A 22,868-nucleotide genomic window follows, 5' to 3' on the forward strand; every position below is an offset into this window, starting at 1 on the left:
TATACTAGCATTCCCAGACTTTGGGTGTTTATTCTGAACTCCAAGAAAGCATTCCTCATGAAAATTCCCAGGCACAGTTACAGGTTGGGCAGAGAAGAGATTCAGAGCAGCCCTGCAGAGAAGGACTTGGGGGTGCTGGTCAATGAGAAAATGAACATGGGCCGGCTGCAGTGTGTGCTCGCAGCCCAGAAAGCAACCGTATCCTGGGCTGCATCAAAAGGAGCGTGACCAGCAGGGCGAAGGAGGTGATCCTGCCCCTCTGCTCTGCTCTTGTGAGACCTCACCTGGAGCATTGTGTGCAGTTCTGGTGTCCTCAACATAAAAAGGACATGGAACTGCTGGAACAAGTCCAGAGGAGGCCACGAGGATGATCAGGGGACTGGAGCACCTCCCGTATGAAGACAGGCTGAGGAAGTTGGGGCTGTTCAGCCTGGAGAAGAGAAGGCTGCGTGGGGACCTCAGAGCAGCCTTCCAGTACCTGAATGGGGCCTATAGGGATGCTGGGGAGGGACTCTTCATTAGGGACTGTAGTGACAGGACAAGGGGTAACGGGTTCAACAGGGGAAGTTTAGATTGGATATGAGGAAGAAGGTCTTTCCTGTAAGGGTGGTGAGGCACTGGAATGGGTTGCCCAGGGAGGTTGTGAGTGTTCCATCTCTGGCAGTGTTCAAGGCCAAGCTGGACAGAGCCTTGGGTGGGATGGTTTAGTGTGAGGTGTCCCTGCCCATGGCAGGGGGGTTGGAACTGGATGATCTTGAGGTCCTTTCCAACCCTAGCTATTCTATGATTCGATGGTTCTATAAATAATGTGGAGCAGTGCCAGCTTGCAATGGTTTTCTGTCACTTTTAGCCATGCTGTGGATATATATATTTGTCACGTGTAAACCGATTAATTCTCCCAAACTTTGCTGACTAAGTTATTCAGGTGAGAGGGACAGCCCGATACTTAGGAGTTAGAGTGCTGGAATGAAAACCCAGAGGGCAAAATCCCAGTTACATTTGTGCATCATGGAACTTGCCTCACTGCCTTAAGCAAACAGTGTGCTAACAACAACAACAGTCTGCACTCAGTGTACAGGACCTATCTCATGTTGTTCTCATCCAGCAACTGAGAATTCCTGTGAAGAACTGATGTGTCATAGCCCTACAGCTCCCTGGCTCAGATTCCTTACACTTCATAGCTGTCCAGCATAGTGTTCTCAAGCATAAGCCAATTCACATTAATAGAACACTTTCATGTGATCCAGGGAGAAAGGGGATCCATACACCAGCTAGGAGTGAAGGAGTGCAGAAGGTTATAAAATCAGGGACAAAGTGGTACATTTTCAGTTTTAGTCTAGAGGAAAACTGGGTAAGTAATTTTTTATTAGTTCTTTACATTTAAAAATGCCTAGACTCAAACCAGCTTACTAATCGTGTTTAGACATTACAGAAAGGCAAAGGGAATGTCTTACAAGTAAAAGGGAACTTTTCTCCCTACCAGAAAAAAACAATGGTTCCTTTGAGGTTCTATAGTTTCCTGATCTCTTGTCTAGCTTGTTTTACAATCCGCATAACCTATACAGTAGTCTACAGGTTGATGTCTACTTAGTCCAGATCTTTCTAAGACCAAGAGACTGATCCTTAAGTGTGCGTGTCCTAAAATAACTGTTTTGAAAACAAGTTACAACATTACAGACTGTATTAGCTATTTGGAAATGCTGGAGTTTTTTAAGACGTCTCTTTTCCACTGCTGTTCTTCTTGCAGAGATAGTTCTGAGGCTTTGTTTCAGAAAGGATTGCTTGTTGATTTCAAGTTGCCATGTAACGAGAAGAATGTGTTTTTCTCATGCAGAATTTCAGAGATAAAATTAGCTGGCTAGACACTAGAAAGCTTATGCAGATGTTTGAGAATTGACTATAATGCTTTTGTCCTTTCATGCATAGTAAAGTTTGCTTCGGGCTGTAAAGCACAACACTGAACAGAACTTGGAGCAGCTTCCAGGACAAGAATTCTAGAGATGGACATTTTACAAGGGCCTGTAGGGACAGGCCAAGGGGAATGGCTTTAACCTGCCCGAGGGGAGACTGAGCTGAGCTCTTAGGCAGAAGCTCTTCCCTGTGAGGGTGCTGAGGCGCTGGCACAGGGTGCCCAGAGAAGCTGTGGCTGCCCCATCCCTGGCAGTGCTCAAGGCCAGGTTGGACACAGGGGCTTGGAGCAAGCTGCTCCAGTGGAAGGGGTCCCTGCCTGTGGCAGGGGTTGGAACTGGAGGAGCTTTAAGGTCCCTTCCAACACAAACAGTCTGGGATTCTATAAATATTGGCTCTGCTGACCCAAACCTTTTATAGATCCTCAGGTGGTTGAAGTCACTTCTTGCCTTTCACACTAGATGAACTAATCAGATTAAAATACTGCTTCACTAGTTTGAGATTAACATGAATTTGATTATGTTATTTTGAGCATGGATGACATTATATTGAAATGTGCTGTCAACATGCAAGCCCATGGCCACTTCAGTTAACATTTTTAATGAACAGGGCTTATGTTACCACAATGGTTTGGAATGTTTTGGAAACTATTTTTCAAATACCTGCCTTTAAAAAGATAGGTTTATCTAACAATCATATTGACAGACACCGGGTGACAATGGCAGACATGCTCCTCTTTTGTAGAGTTGGTATTTCCTACAGTATCTGATCGTATCCCAGAATAGAATACTTATAGCTTTAATTTGTTTCTCATGATTCAGCTATTCAGGATCAAGCTGCTAATTACCTGGGAGTGAACCTTTTTCCCTTTACACAGCCCAAAAGATGTGTTAGGAACCTGCTGTACATGTAGGAGTTAAGAAAAAAGTTTCCATCCTTTCATGTCAAACCTTTTTAATTATAGATTCAAAGATTAATTCAGTAGATCCTAATACATATATCCATAAGCTTTATTTTAAAGGGATTTTGGAAAGGAGAAAAGAAGGGCTGGTAGTTGGCCAGAAAAGTCTATTGGGCCTGTGAATAGAAGGTCTAATCCTCACTGGCTTGGTTTTTAGTAAGCTGCCATCTACATCTACATCTGCCTCAGCATTTACATTCATGCTTTTTTCCATCTTTAAAACAGAGATCTGACAGTGTCAGGCTTGGGTACCCTGGCCTAAGGAGTCCAGTAACCAGCTGGCACATGGTCCAGAAATACCTAGTTAGTATTCTTCATCAAGCATTTTGACAATTCCAGGGCAAGCTTGGAAAGCGACCTAGCCTAGGAAAAAGCTGATCTAAGCTGATTTAAGTCATACTATAGCTTGGTTATTTTATCAGTAAAGCAAGTTGTCAGTGACTGGATGTGCTTGCACTGTCCCATGGGCACTGCTCTGTGGAGCTCATCAGAAAGGACAACTGCTCAAAACCGGTCAAAGAGCCTCTGGTTCCGATGGTATAAATCATACTCGCAGGTAGGTATGTCTGCAGACTGTTTCCCCCTTATACAAAATATAATTTACACTGGAGATAGCTTAATAGTTCTTTTGCAGGACTTGATACAAACCAAGCAGGATAGAAATAGAAACGGAAGCAATGGTTTGGAGAGCTTGCAGAGTAGGCAGTGGAAAGGGGATGAGGGGGAACATCTCTGTGAAGGTTCAGGTTGTCAGTCTCCTGCAGGCTGTGCTGGGGTCCCTGTCTCCATTGCCAACTTCCATTCCGCTGGATGGGAGAAGATGTTTTTGAAGAATATTGAGGGTATTCCTACCACCTGAAGCTTCCTTTAAGGTTCTCTTATATCAGTCATCTTTTATGGCAGTGTTAGAGAATGGCAGCATCAGAGAATGATTAACCTGCAACACTGGGCAGCTTTTAATGAGTGCTGTGCTGCTTCTTTCAGTGAGGGAAGTCAAACCAAGCTTTCATACCAACCACTGCCCTTTGATGGACTTTCATTCTGGCGGAGGTGGGCTTTCATTCAGGCTACAAAAAACATTCAGATCAGCTTTTATGTTTTCTGATGCCAGTGGAACAACACTTATAGAAGCCCCTTAAGTCCATAACAAGTCTGAAAAGAGTACAATTTTACCCTACATGTATGATCTAGGCTTAAAGCTCAAAAAAGAGCTTAAATACAGTTAGTTTCTACATTCAGTTGCAGAAATTAATGGTTTATATACTGCTGACAGCCAGTATAAAAGTAGAGCCATCATAGGTTATAGCTTTGGTTTTTCTTGACATAATCCTTTTTAAGTAGCGGCTTCTAAAAATCACACGATGAGACAAAGTTTGCTTTAATTTTTATATGCTTTCATTAGAAGCTCTTGAATGCAGCATACTATGAAAATGTATCAGTTGGTCAAGATGCATACACAATATACAAGCCCGGGCAAGCCTGACGGCATACTGAACAATATATTCTTGCCGAATTAAATTTGTCATAAAATGCTAGTTAGGACTTGACAGACTCATTTCCATCTCTGGTTTCACAGCCAGCATATGATCCAGCTAGAACTCTTGGTTCTTGGTCAGACCCAAGACTCAGCCAGCTCTGAGTCCTCGCAAATGGATTAGGGTATGTTCATTGGCTTCATGGGTAAACTGTTGTGGGCTGAGGAGGATTATATGGGACTGTGATAGGACTGTGCATAAATCAAAGGTAAGAATTATTTCTTTTGTTAGATGAAATCTGCTTTGCTGAATCTAAGTAATCAGAAAAGATTTGCTCGTTCATGGCAAACTGATTGGGTGTATAAACACTTCTTGCTGTCAAACAGGATGTGATAGATGGCATGCTAATATTGGTTTTGTATACCAACAGTTGCCGTATTTGTAACAGAAATATTTCAGAAGGGAACAGGACCAGTGTAATTGTAAGTGAAAAAGCAGGGCCACGAGATAATCTCCTTAGAGACAATGAAAGAAAACAGGAAACGTTATCAGTAAGCCAGCACTCTAGCTGTTTCTGCGGGATAGGTATGACTGAGGAATTGATCAAGTCAGCCTAAATGGCATATATTTTCAAAGGAATTCTTTGGGAAATACGTTTTCAGAACATTTTCTACCATTCCCAAAGCATGCTTCTTCCAGCAGACCTATAAAAATAGAGTTAATCTGGGGAGGTACACAGTAAAATAGAGGAGGGATATTCCCTGAGCCCTATTTTCTGTCATTCTATGAATTGTCAGCCAAACAGCCCCGTTTCCATGTGCTCAAGGTTCAGGGTCGGGTTTTCAGTCACCTTCCAAATGACGCAGAGAGGATGTGTCTAGATCTTGGGGAGCGCAAACAACTTTTGATCTTAACAAACTGATGTTATGAGCAGCTACTGCTTGAAGCCAGAAACACAAAGATTGCTGAAGTAAGGGAAGGAGGGAAGTACAAAAAAGCAGTTCATGATTATCTAATCCCCAGTTTTTACAGCACAGCTTAATAAAATCTGCACGTTTGGACTGGACATGCCTAGGTTTTAATGTGCTCTATTTCGGTTTAGCGTGGTTAGACTGAATTATTCAACCCTTTGGGGGGATACACGTGTGATGTATTACACATAGCTGTCTTTCACTTCTGGTACTATTAGCCTCCTATAATGTGAGCTGTTGCCCTATTTTCCATCCTCACAAGAAAGCTTGTGATTGGACTATAAAGGTTTTGGTTTATATGTCTTTACATGTGGGTGTGTTATGCACACAGCATATTGATACAATTGAAACAACAGTAATTATTACTAACTATTGGAATAAGTTGCATGCCTACTTGTTGCATTGTCTATTACTCACAGTTTCCATGCCACTTCCAACTGTAAACTGAAAATTATACTTAACCACTTTCTTTATGAGAAAGAGCTGATTTTACCCACAAATCTGGAGCATTGCACAGTTTTATTGGATCCATATGAAAGCATCTGCATGATGCAATGGGGCAGGAGGTTTAAATTCATGGTCTACATAAAGTGTTGAGGGTTTTTATTGAGTTTCTCTCGTGCAATCTTAAATCATTGCAATGTTCCTATCACAAGGTGATGTGTGTCTGGAGCATTGAGCAGGGTGATATTCTTGCATTCTAATAAACAAGCCTTAACATTTCTTCATTGTCATACACGCAGTATTTAGTCCCTGCATGAAGATTTACCAACCCCAAACCAGTATTGGAACCATGCACTATTAAACCATTTCTAGTGGTAAAAAGATGTCAAGAGTTTTGGAAATTGCAGTTACGAAGCTTTTTGCATTAACATACCCTAAAGTCTCATTGTATCTTTCTATGGCAAGTTGTATTCTTACATCTGAAGTTTAAAAAGGTTTCATTCGACCTATAGGCTGCCACAATTTAGAGAAGAATTTTACTCCCTTCTAGCTGTGCAGGACTTTCCCATGTAAGAGTTTCCTCATACAAGAAAAAAGGATCACATCTAGATACAAGAAGATGCCAAACTTGATTGAGTTCAGCCCTCTCATAACAGAAGGCAGGACTGTATGTACGCCAGTCATACATTAAATTCAAACTGGACAGTTTGTGCTCATTCCACTGACTTGAAATATGGTTGGCATCCACTTTTTGGGAACTGATGATCCCTACATTCTGTCATGGTTTTGTGTGAAGAGTAGAAGTTCTCTATTTTTCCATTTACTAATATGTCAAAGTGTTTTGTGATGCGTTAAAAACAATTGTGAGACAAAAGTTCCACCTGTGAACCTGCATATATCATCAGCCTAGGCACTATTTTGAGCATTAGCTCTTGCTCTAACAAGAAAAGGCATTTTTGTCAGCAAGTCAAGGACGTGCAATGCAAAAAGGCACGTGGCTCTTTAGTATCCAAAAGAAACAGTCTCAAGGCTTGCATAAACATGTAACAGTCATAAGCCTTGCATAAACACTTCATATTTCCATCTCGAAGCTAAAATCTCAACAAAAATCTGTCAAGCTAAACTACTCAAGTGCTGATTTCACATTGCTCTGGTCTCGTGCCATCACTGAAGATACCGGTGCTGATTCATGGGATTTTGTGCCCCAGTGAATTACCATTTTCACTTCTGAGTCCACATCCAAATACGAACCCAGTCACTGGATTACAGTGGTAGCGCTGTGTGCTAAGGTTATAGGCACAGGTGCAGCTGGAGAAGAATTAAGGCAATGGTGCTTATTTCCATTCATTTTATTGCTTTTTGTTATTTTCTTAGGGGGGAAAAATACAGCTCAATGACAGTAGATAAATAGTAGATCAATAGAAACGAACTGCAAAATCAGATTTCATCTGTTCATCTGTCAAGTTCCATCTATTGTAATGACCAAACCAAAATAACTAGAGTCGATACTCTGAGTTAAAATGTTAAGATGTTAAAATCTTCCTGAGATGAAAGGGGAAATTCCCATCTTTAAGAACCAGGCTGTTAGCAAACTCAGGAAATCAGCATTACAGCCATTTGTAGATGATTTCTGAAGGTTTCCTTCCCAAATTTTCATTCAGTGTCATAATCCTTGCTTTAAAATGTCAACATAGTGTCTAGTTATGCCTAGAAACATTCATTTTGTAAGATGTATTTGTGAGAACCTGAGAACCTTCCCCAAATGAAAACTGAGATTGAGTTAAAGTACTGCAAAGCCTGTGACTAAAGTATTCCCTAATGGTGAAGAAATGCCAATGGAAAACATCACCTGTAAATTAAGAGTGAGCTTCTGAAACTGGATATTGTTTATATTACTGGCAGTGGTAACACACATATAAATAGTGTAGACCCAGCCAGACAAGGAACCATGTTACATGAGTTTAAATCTGTCATTAGGTGAAGATGTTTGAGTTTATGGCTGTCAAAAGGATGAAGACTTGTGCCATCTGTAACAACAGTGAGCAGCTTATTTAACTGCATCTCCACCTACATGGATCACTTCCCACCAACACGGCATTAGATCATCTTTAAAAAAGCCACCAGCACAAAGGCAAACATCAAAAGCTCCAATTTAAACTAGGATAATGCGGTTTAGGCACCATTCATTGTCACTAGATCGTCATCAAAACCTTAAGGACTGTCTTTAAGTGACTTCTCAACCTTGTTTTTCATTCCTGCTTAGTTGAATGAAAGGAGTCAAGGGGAAAATGGGTTTGTAACTTACATTCATCTTAAACATTCATTTATTACATTCAATTTCAACATTGGAATAATGGTAATCTCAGTAAGGAAGCATTCTTGTTACTATGCAGTTGTTATCTTTTGAAAACAAACACAAAAATGATTTTAGCATTACTGGTTTTCTTTCCTCCTTTATGATGTCTTTAATGATACAGCTGTGATTTTACTAAGCACAAAATTGTTGTTGGCTGGCCCTTCCAAATCAGCCTAAGGAAGTAGTATTACAGTTCTGATTAGCCTTAAAATGTGAGCGGGTCTTTTCTGTGCAGGGCTAAATCAGGGTAACTTCCTTGAGAAAAGTCCCTCATCCAGTACATGTTCCATGCAACATATAACCTGTTCTTTTAGAACAGCAATGCCACATTAAAGCAGTAACCATTTTCATTCTGTACTGATATTCTGAGGGCTGAACACTAGCTCTAGGTTCCTGCTTAGTCCAGGATTACACAATATATTAATGACCTAATCACTCAACCCCCCTGAGCCTCAATTCCTACTTCTGTAGGATGTCTGCAGTGTTATCCTGCGTTGTGAATAAGTGAGGAACTTGGAGAACGAATCCTATCTAACTGCTTACAGCACATATCGTAAGTGTTGTGCTTGCTTAATGGGATTTTCAAGGCGCAGAAATTGAAGAAACTGGGCAAGTTTCATTTCAAAGTAGGTGTTTTCGTCAGCCAACTTCAGCATGGATTGCCGAAAACAAGGATTCATGGCTTTATGAACACTATCTTCACTACAATATCATTTCAGAGGCCAGTGTCTCGGTTCCCATAGTCAGTCCTGCAAAGGTCTAGTCTGTTTGCTTGGACTAGAGTTTAAACCCAACCCTGGTCTGACTACTAAGTTGTCTTGAGGTGCAAGTCTCCTGAGAGACTTATTTGCACATCCTGCCCTCCCTATGATACGCGGGTTGACTCCACAACTCGTTAAAGTTGTAAAGTAGGTATGCTTTATTCAGCGCTGAGGTGCATGGGGATCGTTCCTCCAAAGCATGCACACCCAAGGTCGTTTTTCCTTTACATTTATTCCCTTAAGGCATACATATGCATTAGATTACTGATACGCCTACACATATTTAGTATCTGTCGCCACTTCGTATTGTAATGAGCTAGAAGGTCCTTTGCGCCTGCGCAGTGCCCCCTCTGGTCATGGGCAGGGGGCTCAAGGTGAAGTAAATGAGTCTTCCTCCTGTGGGCAGGGGTCCTCAAGATGAAGTAAATGAGTCTTCCTGTTCTTAAACTTTTCACCTTTTAATCTTCACGAATGGCTTTAGGGTTTAGTCGGTACCTCATCCATAAATCATCAGCTTCTCCCCCTTATCAATAGACCCAGACATCCGCATTTCCTTGTCAATAGTTGCTTATCAGTAGAATCAGGCCTCTGTCTCCTCCCCTTATCAGTAGTCTGTGCCTTGTTTGCTTGGTAAGCAGGGTAGGTGTTTACAGCAGACAATACTTTTGTTTAAGCAAGGGATTCTTCTAACTCTCTCATAGAATCCCCTGTATTTTTCCTTTGTACATTTCATTAACCCTGTATCAATCCCTCCTTTTCTATAAAGTAAGTAAATTCTTTTACTGTATTATTTATGACAGAGCTATCCATGTTCTTTGTATCGATTTACAAAGTGATTTTGATACACATTGTACATTTCATTAACCCTGTATCACCTGCTAATAAAACACAGTGAATATTGTTCACTGCTAAATATTCCGTAGCTGGATTTAGAACCTAATTTATTCTCACCTGGTGAACCAAAAATATCATGAAATTATGAAAACCAGCTTCAGGCCAAGTGGTCTCAAGCTGAGGATGAGGGATATATGTATAGGATATGTGCATTTCTATATACAGAATATATATATGTGTGTATGTATGCGAGTGTGTGTATACGTGATTATGTACACGTGTTGAACCAGCACAAAAGATCAATAAGCGTCCTCCCCTCAGCCAAGGGAATGTCCCTGAGTGATGGAGCCTGTCCAGAAGCTCAGGAATGAGCCCTCCTCTCCTGTGACATTTGTGTGGGCATGAGGAGTGTGTTAGCAGGGCACAGAAAGCAGCTGCACCCTGCCGACTCCGCCATGTCAACACACACCTCGGGCCAGGCAACCGGGAGATTAAATACTGCTGCCAAGGCAATTAGGGAGAGACAGTTGCTGACAGCTGGTTCAGGCTCCACAGCTCCAGGAGAACAAGCAGGAAGGAGTCTGCTCCTTTCTGAGCGGCTTTATGCCTCTGCCGTTCTCAGAAACCAGACCTTATGGCCGCTCTTCGCTCTCCCTTGTATTTCAACTGGGTCCCTTGTCCGAAGGGAGGAGAAAAACTTATGCCAGTCATGTGCTGGGCTGCATCCCCAGAGCGTGAGCAGCAATCAAGGGGGGGGATTCTTCCCTTCTGCTGTGCTCTGAGGAGACCCCCCTGCAGTCCTGATCCAGCTCTGGGGCAGCAGCACAAGAGGGACGTGGAGCTGCTGGAGCGAGGCCAGAGGAGGCCACGGAGATGCTGCGAGGGCTGGAGCAGCTCTGCTCTGGAGCCAGGCTGAGAGAGCTGGGCTGGGGCAGCCTGGAGAAGAGAAGGGTCCTGAAGGGGAGACCTGAGAGCAGCTCCAGTGCCTGAAGGGGCTGCAGGAAACCTGGAGAGGGGCTTGGGACAAGGGCCTGTAGGGACAGGCCAAGGGGAATGGCTTGAACCTGCCCGAGGGGAGACTGAGATGAGCTCTTAGGCAGAAGCTCTTCCCTGTGAGGGTGCTGAGGCGCTGGCACAGGGTGCCCAGAGAAGCTGTGGCTGCCCCATCCCTGGCAGTGCTCAAGGCCAGGTTGGACACAGGGGCTTGGAGCAAGCTGCTCCAGTGGAAGGGGTCCCTGCCCGTGGCAGGGGTTGGAGCTGGATGAGCTTTAATGCCCCTTCCAACACAAACCAGGCTGGAAATGTGTGGACAGGAGAGGTGAAGTCTACAGAGGGAAAAGCAAGAAAAACAGTTTGAAGGAGGAAGGACCTGAAAAGAGGCAAGAATTCACTCCATGATGTATTCTTCCTGTGCTTTATATGCCTCTAGAGACGTGTTAAATCGACTGGTCTCCACCTTGCTTCTGTTTCCTTTTCTGCCTCGACACAATGGGTTTTTGTCTCTCTGAGTCATGTCCCCCCATCCCCAGTGCTGTGACTGAGCACCACAGCAGGGAACAGAGAGCTGGCAGGTTCTGAAATCCACCCTTCACCTCAGCCCTCTCACCACTGCTTCCAACACTTTGCCCCAAGTCAGGAATGTTCTTCCTGCCTCTGCTCTGACTTTTAGGCATGGGGATCCTTCACTTTGAGTGAATCACTGTGTGCATTTAGTGTCAAAACACACATGCACTCTGCCAAATTGGCTCTGAACCTGAATTACACAGTCAGATATATGTGGTAATGCAAGTAAGGGGGCGATGCTGTTCATAAATCACAATCAGCTGCTTATAAAAGGCAGGCAGTAATATCAAGGAAACCATTTACAGTCCTGCCCAATGCTAGGCACAGATTGATGGGCATAGGTCAGCCTATCCCACAGTTCCCGAGCCCTGCTAGCTGGTTGTGGTGTTAGGAATTGAATTTCCAAGCCTTTATCCATATACTGCATGTGGACAGAGAGTCAGTGCCACTGCACTGAGGTTTGTGTTCCACCTGGAGCAACAGCCTTCCCACTGACTTAAGTGCTGCATATGGAATCTGGTGAAAAACTGCTGGTATCGGTGGAGTTTGGAAAGGGAAATGCTCCCAATACGTGCATTTTATTTCTTGGATCATGTATGTTTTATGAAATACTTTGGCATCACTTGTAAAGACTAGATCTTCTGCACTCCTTTGACATCTGCAATCGGTGCAAAGGAAAGGGAATATATATGTGCTCGAAACATTTAATGCTCAGTGCAGGAGGAAAAGATCGTTCAGATCCACAGAGGCACTGAGCACCGTTTTAGACACCCTGATATCGCCATGACATCCTAATGGGTCTGACAGATGAAACACAAGAGTGACCTGAGACCCATGTCTTCCAGAGAGGCAGCTCTGGGATTAAGCAGGATACGCCAGGGTGTCCCGTGTGCCACTACATGTCTCTTTCAGGTAACACAACCACACCTAAACCATCCAGAATCACTTTTATTCCCTATATAGTATTACGGAAGCTCTGTTAAAAGCTGAAATCACAGACTTCTATTTTTTTCAGCTGGGAACATGTTCCTAGATAGAATGTGACATAAAATTAACTTGCACCCCCGTGTTGCTTTACGAAATGCACCTGCTGATGGAGGTTTGAATGTCATAGCTCAAATTCCAGCATAGGCTGGCAACTGGAGCGTGCTGAGGAAGCCAGTGCTGACATCCTAGCACTGCCACTTGGTCGTTTGGGGTTTTTTTACCTTGGGTATATCAGTTAATCTCCGAAGAAATATGAATCTTCTTCTACAACTTTTATGCTGTGAATGACTAAAATAGCTGAAGGATGGAAGACGAACTATGTACACAGACCAAAACAAGAGGTAAAGTCTTGCAGGCACTTGATGTCTGTCACTGCTTTCTAAAATCACTCCAAAGGGTACTATGTGTAAGAGGTTGATCCCATCTTCCTATTACTGTTACCATTACCATATCCAAGTACCTCATTACCATGAACATGAGCAAAACTTTTCCATATTCCTTAGCTATGTGAGGAGGTTGAACCCCATCAAAAGACAAAATACTTTTGGATCATCGTATTTAGGTGAGAGCAGAAAGGATGTGGAGCTGCTGGAGCGAGGCCAGAGGAGGCCATGGAGATGCTGCGAGGGCTGGAGCAGCTCTGCCTGGAGAAGAGAAGGCTCCTGAAGGGGAGACCTTAGAGCAGCTCCAGTGCCTAAAGGGGCTGCAGGAAACCTGAAGAGGGGCTTGGGACAAGGGCCTGTAGGGACAGGCCAAGGGGAATGGCTTTAACCTGCCTGAGGGGAGACTGAGCTGAGCTCTTAGGAAGCTGCCTCATTTGCTGTCTTTTAAATCCTCAGTCCTACTCTGTATTCAGTGGTGCAACCCCAATAGGCAATTTCGGGTTATCCTGGGGGCAGGGCAGTGAAATACCATTCCACAGCTCTCACAAAAGGCCAGCTCAGCTTTTTGTTGCCAGGCAACATCACGATTTCACAGCAGATCCAGCTGCAGATGTTGCCAAGTGACATCTTTCCCACTGAGTTGTGCACTTTTAATTCATCACATCTTTACTAATTGTCATTATCGGTTTATGTTTTCCCTCCCAGATCATGATATTTGCTCTTTATTATCTGTGAGAAGACAAGGGCTGAAGGTCATAGGTCAGTCATTCTTGAAGATCTTTATGATACTGGTAATGGCTTTAAACTGAAACAGGGGAGATGATTGAGGTGAGCTCTTAGGCAGAAGCTCTTCCCTGTGAGGGTGCTGAGGCGCTGGCACAGGGTGCCCAGAGAAGCTGTGGCTGCCCCATCCCTGGCAGTGCTCAAGGCCAGGTTGGACACAGGGGCTTGGAGCAAGCTGCTCCAGTGGAAGGGGTCCCTGCCCGTGGCTGGGGGTCGGAATTAGATGAGCTTTAATGTCCCTTCCAACCCAGACCAGTCTGTGAGAATATGGTACTGTTCTAATACACAGAAACTAAGAATGATTTTGCAGTAGTTCCATCAAGATCACAGAAGAGTGAAACTCTTAATGCCCCCCACAAGAATAGCTGGTATGTAATGGTGTGCTCAGTGCTCCAGCAGAGCTTTGCAATGCTTTATGTGCACTATCAATCATGTGAAAGTAAGGAACATAAAAACATTTTGTCTTTTTTTGGCAGTCTTTACACCATAAAATAAAAGGAGCTCAAACTAAACTGTCTCATATAAATACCTAAGGTAGCATGTATTCAGTGTATGAGAAGCTAACGTGGCTGAGTAGTGTGTGATTGGTAAGTATAGCAAATACTCTATATACTAGGCTTAAACTCATAACAGGTCATTCAGATCTTACTGGAATGCCTAACTCCTTAACCTGCTACAGGGCTTACCTTTAAGTCTGAGCTGTTTTTTCCCCTAATTAGAGTCTTCCAGTCCTCCTGGGTTAGATCCTCTTCTGATCAAGAGAAGACTGTCTCTCCTGGATGAGCACGAAGAGTGGATAAGGAGCCACAGGGAATTCCAGCAAATAACAGTAAAGCAGCCCATGTGAGTAGTCCTTCTCCCACCACTTCTATCACAAAATCAAAGAGAATTAAACAAGACAAAGAGGATGAGGAATGCTCTCGCATTGGCTTACACAAACTGGTCTGACTTAGCAGAAGAGCATCATTTGCATGGGTTGGAACAACTTGCAGTGCATAGATGCTACTTGGGATACTTGGGACAGGACCTGAGTGTATCCTATGATACACAAGAGTGGGCCAGGAAACCGACCCAAAGATACAGTGCCAGTGTTGTTCAGACGGAGTTCTTATAGGTCCAGTGTGGTTCTTGTCTGTTAGCATGTCTGTTGCTCCCCTCATTTCACATGACTCATGGTTCTGGCAGCAGTGTAGTGGTTGTCTTTGCAAACCTCACACAGTTTTAGACAACCAGAGGGGTTCTCCTTTGCCCCTGTTGATAGAAATACAACATCAGAAATCCTGTACCAAAAGGTCATTTTCCCCAGTATTTGTTCCAGACAGCTGTTTTGCGAGGCAGCTTCTTCGCTTTCACTTTGAGGCATGCTTTGCCCTTACCTTTAGAAATGGAATAGCACCAAGTATAAGTTCAGTTTCTGTTTAGGAGGAAATCATGCGGCTAGCAGAAGTGTGCATATATTACCAGGTTTGTGTTTTCCTGAGCTCCCACAGGACCTGTGTTCTTAAACTCATAGCAGAGAGCCTACACAAAACCATTGCATAATATGTTGTCTATAGGCAACGCATTTTGCAATGGCCCTATTCTGTTTTCTGAGGCAGAAGCATACTAAAACTTTGATTTGATAAACTTCAGCCTGTCTGGATTCTGAAGGAGGCTGTGGAGAGCAAAGAAAAGGGGACATGAGAACCACTTCCACATCTGTCAGATTTTGAGCTTCACTGTAAATCCTGACTTTTCCACTTTTAATTCTTAGAGGTATAGCACAGATTTATTTCACATATTGTATTGCCCACTCATATGCACTTTATAACCTGAAAAAGCTCAGGGAATACAGGTAATTTATTTCTGATCTATGGAATTCTTTGATCAGTAGCAATGGCTTAAGGTGGCATAATAATGCTGGAGGCTTGGCTTGCTGGATCACCAACTGCATGCTGGAAAGGGTCTCTTTATCAGGGACTGTAGCAATTGGACAAGGGGTGATGGGTTCAAACTGAAACAGGGGAAGTTTAGATTGCATATAAGGAAGAAGTTCTTTACTGTGAGGGTGGTGAGGCACTGGAATGGGTTGCCCAAAAAAGCGGTAAATGCTCCATTCCTGGCAGTGTTGGACAGAGCCTTGGGTGACACGATCTAGAGTGAGGTGTCCCTGTCCATGGCAGGGGATTGAATTGGATGACCATAAAGTCCTTTCCAAACCAAACCATTCTATGATCACCTCACCTTGGAACTGTTCATTCTAGCTCTTCCCATGCTTCACGTTTTCAAGCCAGATGTTTGTAGACCAAGACTTGGTGGAACAGAGACCACCCACAGGGAAAGCAGCAGACAACATAGAGCTACCCAATGAAATCCTGCGTCTTATTCATGTTAGATAGGAATTTTCCATGCTGGAGTCAGTAGTGCTGCCTAACAGCTCTTCAAGGTGCTGTGTGGCACCAACAAGGTGTTTACAGGAACTTGTTAATCACTTGGAGTTGCCACTAATGATAAACACAGTCTTTTGTTGTCAACAGTTTTGAGCACCCGTTGGTGGAAGCATTGCTGGAGCGGACAGTGAGTGTTAATAGTAACAATCAGCTCGCCCATAAACCAGTACTTCTTGCAACATCACATTTCAAAGGGTTTCTGTCACGGCTCCACCCTTTAGGATGATTAAGTGGGAAGTGATTTCAGCATAACCTGAACAGGAACATCGACATCTGTTAGCTTGTCTTTCTGAGAGCTTTCAAGAGTAACAGGAGAAAATGAAAGAACTTAAACGCATAAACTGGAACACAAAGTGAATAGAGATTCCCCTCACTGCTAATTTTCCCTTGAAAGCATGTGCATAAACCTCGATGTATTGTTGGTCCTGTTTCACTGAACAACCTTCGCCGCGCAGGAAGGGCTGCTTATACCAGAAGCCAAGAAACAGAAGTGAAATATGTTTTAACCAAAATCCGCGTTCTCTGGGGTTGCTCTCGTGAAAAACATCAGCTCTCAGTTTCTGACGTGCGGAGCCATAGGAGTCTCCCAGGAGCAGGGGGAGGCCCGGGTGGAGGAAGTATAACTTGTTTTCTTCTTTCGCCTGGGGTGGAGGCAAGCTGGTTGTTCAGCAGGTTATGAAGGTGGGTCCCTGACAGAAAGCCTACATTTCATGTCAGGCTGAGGAGAAGTAGGAGGAAAACCAGGTGAAAACCTGGGAGGTGAAGATGGAAGGAATGGCTTGAAGACGTGCTCTAAAGGCACCAGTGAATCCAAGGCTGCCAGAGTAATCCTGGAATGTAAGTGTGAAGTTAAACGTTCTCTTGCTTGCCTTCAGGAAAGCGGTTGTTCTACTGTTTTATGGGCTTATCAGACCCTTTGGTACTAGTGAGCAATTTTTGAGATATATAGCATTGTAATTTTAATAATGACATGTAAATCGTCACAGATAGTATAGAAGATGATAAAGATGATCTTTTGCTTAGCCTGTTTTATTTAATGAATAGATTTTTAGCATGTTTTTGATTGTTATTTGAAATTCTATACATATGGTAAAGCGCTTGCAGCTTGCAACCTAAGTGATGCCCCTGCATTGAGCAAATGCCTTCGAAATCATGCATGTGGAAAGGATTACAATAACATTGCAATCCGAAGAATTATCTCAGTTACTCTGCAGTGTAAATCATGTGTTCTTATTATCGCTTGTCTCATTACTGGAGAATCTATAATGACTTTCTTCCCTATTTATGCCGTTTATCTTCATTACTAAGCAGATGGCAATGTGCAAATTGGGTGACAATTGTGAAATTTTATATTTTAGGGAAAGAAAAGAGTAAGTAGACAGCACGAGGTAATCTGTTAGTGGGTATTTGTGATGGTTTTGTCATTTGTGCCTTTGATTCCTGTACATTTTAATAAAAAACCTGAAGCAAGTATTTTCTCTTTCAATTGAATATTACAAATTTGCCCTCTATTAGCAGCTGCTGTTCTTAACAGGCTGACTGTTGCTGAGTTGATGCAGAAGCATTGAGGGTATCTGATGCACTAGGGTGAATTTACACTAAAACAAAGAGAGCAACATTATATCGTACACTGGCTAACCTATGTAAGAACTCCATAAGCAAAGTTTGCATTTGGCACAACTGATGCACACGACGCCTCGATTAACCAACACCATGGGGGACTTGGCGAGTTTCATTCATTCCCCAGTTCATGTTATTCCTGCAAGTGCTTGTGAGGGGACAGTTTAGAGAGCTTCGAATTCCTGGTGTTTTCACATGAGGTCTGTGGAACCAGCGAAAGAGCTGGGAAAAGCTCCATAGGTCAGGGACACAGAAGTATATTCACTCCTAGGGAGATGTGCTGGCTGCTAAGGGAAGCACATTGCTATAGCAAAGTTATTACTTATCTCGTGTACATTCAGACCATGGTTAGCTGATCTAACAGTGTAAGAATACTCTTTTATATCAATAATACTTAAAATGTTATAATCTCAATCTATTGTCTTGGAATGTTTCCCCGAGTTGGGCCTGCAAAGATTTGTGTGTGTGCACTGCACCATGATGGAGTACTTCGTACCTGGAGAGTAGTGATTTTGAGAGTACTAAATACAGTCTTCAACTTAGTTCAGTGCTGTTTTAAAACCAGAGAGGATTTGGCAGTAACCTCAGCAGATAAACCCTGGTGTCTCTAATTAATCACTGGAAGTGCAGTGATTTCAACAGGAGCAAGTTCAAGCACCAGTATATCCCCCAAAGACACTCAAGTTTAAACAGAGCATAGCTTGAAAGCACACCACCAAACTTCGCCCTCTCTCCAGGCCTCCTGTGAAGAAAAATAACCTTTCAAGTTTAAATAAGTGTGCTGTAATAATAAGTAATAACATTCCTTAAAAGCTTCTATGGTTTCCTTGGCTGACAAAGTGCAATCTTTCTTTCACAGCCTGACTTTCGTGGAGTTTTTCTTGACATAAGCTGCAGACCAATCCCACATTCTTTGGGGAAAAAGAAGAGAGTGTGTAATTTTCACCTATGCAGTAATACAGTAAATGCAGTGAATTTAAATGCCTGAGCCCAAAACCAAAATGTCTAGAAGAAGAAGTAAATGTATAATAGAGTGAATCTCTATTATGTACTATTATGTACTCTGTTATAGAGTATATTTGTCCAAAAAACACAGAAATTAATGATTCCTGGGGAGACACTAATTCTGGAGCTGCTGGTTACAGTTCTAATGCTCAGAGCAGACCAATAGTAAAACCAACAGTAATTAGGGTGGCCAGATCCCGTTACGTGTAAAGAAAATGTGTTTAGGTCATAACGTTGTAAACTGAATAATGCCTAAGAAAAGCAGGGAAAGACTCGAGTGATGAGGATAACGAAATCCATTTACCCTTTGTTAAAGCATTTACTCTTTCTACATACACAGAGAATTGTTCCTGTTACAGGTTTAACATTGTGGTTCTGACAAAGTGAGCGCACAGCTCAGTCCAGCATCTCCAAGAAATACAAGTGGTTTGAATCCAGTTAAAACAATAAGTTTGTCATATGGGCTGTCCATCCAAAGTAAGTTTGGCAAGGAAAACGCCTTTCTGTTCAGATGACATGAGCTAATCCAGAAACAGAGCAACAAAGCTGAGTTTCAAGGAGTGTCTTTCAGAGTAAGCGTGGGGAAAGACATTACAAAGTTAAAGCATTAGGAATTCTCTTTCGTTATGACTTAAAATCATTGTAAGACTGAACATCAGGAGGGGCAGCTGATAGGGCTGGGGTGAAATTCCTCCAAAATTCCTATGTTTTGGGGTTTTTATGGAAGACTTAGAGCTTTCTCTTTTCTTCCAGTGATCTTCCTTTAACTGCTGTGTGAAACTGGATGTCATCATCAAAATGGGCAATGAGAACAGTAGTGCAGAAAACCAGGTGAGTGTAACAGTGTGACTGCATTTCCTTTCCCTACTAGCCTAGAGCAAACCTTGCAAACCTTGGTTTCACAGGCAGCTCACCCCACATTTATCTTCTGCTCCCGGTTACGCTCATATTGGAGTGTCATTTACATTAATTCAGTCATTAATGGTAACTGAAGGCAATTCCTTGTTTGTTTATTTCTTTAGCAACGACACTGCTGCATAGCATCAGGGCACTATGCCGGTGCTTGCTCCCTGGGGAACAGGAGAGCCGTGGAGGATTCCCACCTCCGGAGATGGGGAGCAGCCAGGGGAACCCCCAGCCCTGGGCATCAGGAAAATCCTTGAGGAGAGGGACAGGCCAAGATAGAACCAGGATGTCACTAAACAGAGACCCAGGCAGAGTACGGCTGTGGTGGAGCAGGAGACCAACATCCTGCAGCATCACTGGGGATGGCATCCCTGGGGGAGCTAAAATAGGGTAATTGGTAGGGTGGGGATTGGCCCTGAGAGCCAGGCGATGCCTGTGGTGCCTTCAGAACCCTGACACAGGGTAGCTCCTCCTTGTTTAGAAATGACCTGATAAGGTGTATGTGCTGATCAAGGAATTTAGGCCTGTATCAGAAGGGTATGTTACTGATGTTGGTGTTTGGTGATTTGTTTCTTAATTCTTGAAATGAAAACAACTCATGCTGTGGCTGTGGGTGTAGAGATACATTGGAAGTTACTATGTTGATAAAAGTTTGAAGAAAACTTGTAATTTCAACAGTCAAGATAACAGAGCATGTTTCATCCCCTCTTTTTCCATATCTTATGGTAGATGATAAAATGCCTTAGGGTTCATTCTGCTTCCACTTCAGATCTCAGCAGATCTGCTGTACATTGTGCATTGCAAAGTGGACTCTCTAAAGGGAACCAGCAGAGAGAATGGTTTTAACCTGCCAGAGGGGAGACTGAGATGAGCTCTTAGGCAGAAGCTCTTCCCTGTGAGGGTGCTGAGGCGCTGGCACAGGGTGCCCAGAGAAGCTGTGGCTGCCCCATCCCTGGCAGTGCTCAAGGCCAGGTTGGACACAGGGGCTTGGAGCAAGCTGCTCCAGTGGAAGGGGTCCCTGCCCGTGGCAGGGGTTGGAGCTGGGTGAGCTTTAAGGTCCCTTCCAACCCAAACCAGTCTGGGGTTCTGTGATTATGAAGTTTAATAAAAAGGTCTTTTTTCCTCCTTTTTTTTCTTACAAGGAAAGTAAGCTGCTGGTCTCCTTTTCAGACTGTAAAAAACCAAACCAAAACAAGCTCCCCAACCCTTCCCCCAAAAAAAACAAAAATCAAGACAAAAACCCAAAGCAAATCAAAATAAATGTTAAACATCCAACTTACTTTAAAAGTCACTTTTAACTGTGAAATAAAAAGAATCATAGAATCATAGAACAGTTAGGGTTGGAAAGGACCTCAAGATCATCAAGTTCCAATCCCCCTGCCATGGACAGGGACACCTCACACTAAACCACCCCACCCAAGGCTTCATCCAACCTGGCCTTGAACACCGCCAGGGATGGAGCACTCACAACCTCCCTGGGCAACCCATTCCAGTGCCTCACCACCCTATCAGTAGTGCTATATAATGCAATTTAGAATTATAGAATGGTTAGGGTTGGAAAGGACCTCAAGATCATCCAGTTCCAACCGCCTGCCATGGGCAGGGACACCTCACACTAAACCATCCCACCCAAGGCTTCATCCAACCTAGCCTTGAACACTGCCAGGGATGGAGCATTCACAACCTCCCTGGGCAACCCATTCCAGTGCCTCACCACCCTAACAGGAAAGAATTTCCTTCTTATATCCAATCTAAACTTCCCCTGTTTAAGTTTGAACCCGTTACCCCTTGTCCTGTCACTACAATCCCTAATGAAGAGTTCCTCCCCAGCATCCTTACAGGCCCCCTTCAGATACTGAAAGGCTGTAGTAGTAAAATCCCAAAAGCCTCTTAAGCTGCTGAACACCCATTGAAAAAGTAGCACTTAATGAACAGTGGACACTGATACAGCCATTGATGTGTATAAATGTGTTCATTTTTAGTCCTAAGTTCCCAATGCCAGTAAAGTCATCCTTCTACCACCAAGCCAAAGATCACAGCAGGTAGTGGATGATGAAACTGGTTCGCATGGTTTGCGTTTCGAAATGTTAGCATCAGGCTTGGCTCTTCTTTTCTTTGTGCATCTGCTTTGGCTTCTGGTTCTTTGACACTGGCTGCAGATTCTCAAGGCAGCTTCATTTAAGTTTTCAGCAAGTTGTAAAAAAAAATCTGTTTTCTTTTAACTCTTTTCTATGGGAGCAATCTCTGCTTTAGAGAAACAGCCTCTACTTGACCCCCTCTCCCTGCTGCCTTCCCTTCCAGCTCTAACACAATTAAAATAGCTCAGTGGGTGTTATACTCAGAACCTACTCACATGAGTTGTTGTTTTTGTTTATGCATTTATCAGGGAACACCACTGCCCAGCCCCAGCTCTCTGCTGAGTCATTTGGAAGCTGTACATGTGGTTTGTGTTTAAGATGGGAGAGCCTGAGCTAAGTTTAGAACGCATTTAGTAAGAAGGAAGATCTGTGGAATAGATGTGCTACTATGAAGAGTGTAGGAGACACTCATAGAAAAAGTAAATACCCAAATTGTATTGTAAAGACCGGCCCCTGAGGAAAACATAATCCAAATGTAGTAGAAATGAGCAAAGAGAATGCTTGGATAAAACAAAGCTGGGGCCAGGGGAATATATGTGCCAGCATGAGTGAGTCCCGAGGAGGCCATGGAGATGCTGCGAGGGCTGGAGCAGCTCTGCTCTGGAGCCAGGCAGAGAGAGCTGGGCTGGGGCAGCCTGGAGAAGAGAAGGCTCCTGAAGGGGAGACCTGAGAGCAGCTCCAGTGCCTAAAGGGGCTGCAGGGAACCTGGAGAGGGGCTTGGGACAAGGGCCTGTAGGGACAGGCCAAGGGGAATGGCTTGAACCTGCCCGAGGGGAGACTGAGCTGAGCGGTTAGGCAGAAGCTCTTCCCTGTGAGGGTGCTGAGGCGCTGGCACAGGGTGCCCAGAGAAGCTGTGGCTGCCCCATCCCTGGCAGTGCTCAAGGCCAGGTTGGACACAGGGGCTTGGAGCAAGCTGCTCCAGTGGAAGGGGTCCCTGCCCGTGGCAGGGTTTGGAGCTGGGTGAGCTTTAAGGTCCCTTCAACCCAAACCAGTCTCGGATTCTATGATTTAACAAAGTGATTTTATATCTATACTAATCACGTTGGTTTGTAACTGTACACAAAGTCCAAACTGCCAAGACATTTTAAGTTTGTGCCTGTCTTATTGGAATGGCAAAATCCAGATGCACTGGGTAGGACAGAGGAATGGCAAGCTCCGTCCTCAGGCTTTTCCCTGACTTTTCTGGACAGCCAAATTCTTGAGAGTCATTTACATGTCTGTAATAAAAAGAAGGCTGCATGGAGGCGTCATAGCAGCCTTCCAGTATCTGAAGGGGGCTTATAAGGGTGCTGGGTACAGACTGTCCATTAGGGACTGTAGTGAGAGGACAAGGGGTAACAGGTT

At 43.7% G+C, this 22,868-nt stretch overlaps 1 protein-coding gene across 6 annotated transcripts in view; it reads left to right on the forward strand.

The window, feature by feature from the left end:
* Positions 1 to 1,260: 1,260 nt before the first annotated feature.
* Positions 1,261 to 22,868, forward strand: part of TACC2 (transforming acidic coiled-coil containing protein 2) — a 150,102-nt gene continuing 128,494 nt past the window's right edge. For 5 of the 6 annotated variants that reach the window (XM_065672408.1, XM_065672411.1, XM_065672412.1 and 2 more), the window contains exons 1-3: positions 1,261 to 1,351; positions 14,146 to 14,269; positions 19,234 to 19,311. In XM_065672408.1, the coding sequence (XP_065528480.1) occupies positions 19,279 to 19,311 (33 nt within the window). In that variant the 5' untranslated portion in view covers positions 1,261 to 1,351; positions 14,146 to 14,269; positions 19,234 to 19,278. The remainder of the gene's footprint in view (positions 1,352 to 14,145; positions 14,270 to 19,233; positions 19,312 to 22,868) is intronic. The other variant, XM_065672413.1, reaches the window with a different exon arrangement.

Source organism: Lathamus discolor, chromosome 3 (assembly GCF_037157495.1).
Source record: "Lathamus discolor isolate bLatDis1 chromosome 3, bLatDis1.hap1, whole genome shotgun sequence".
NCBI classification, from domain to species: Eukaryota; Metazoa; Chordata; class Aves; order Psittaciformes; family Psittacidae; genus Lathamus; species Lathamus discolor.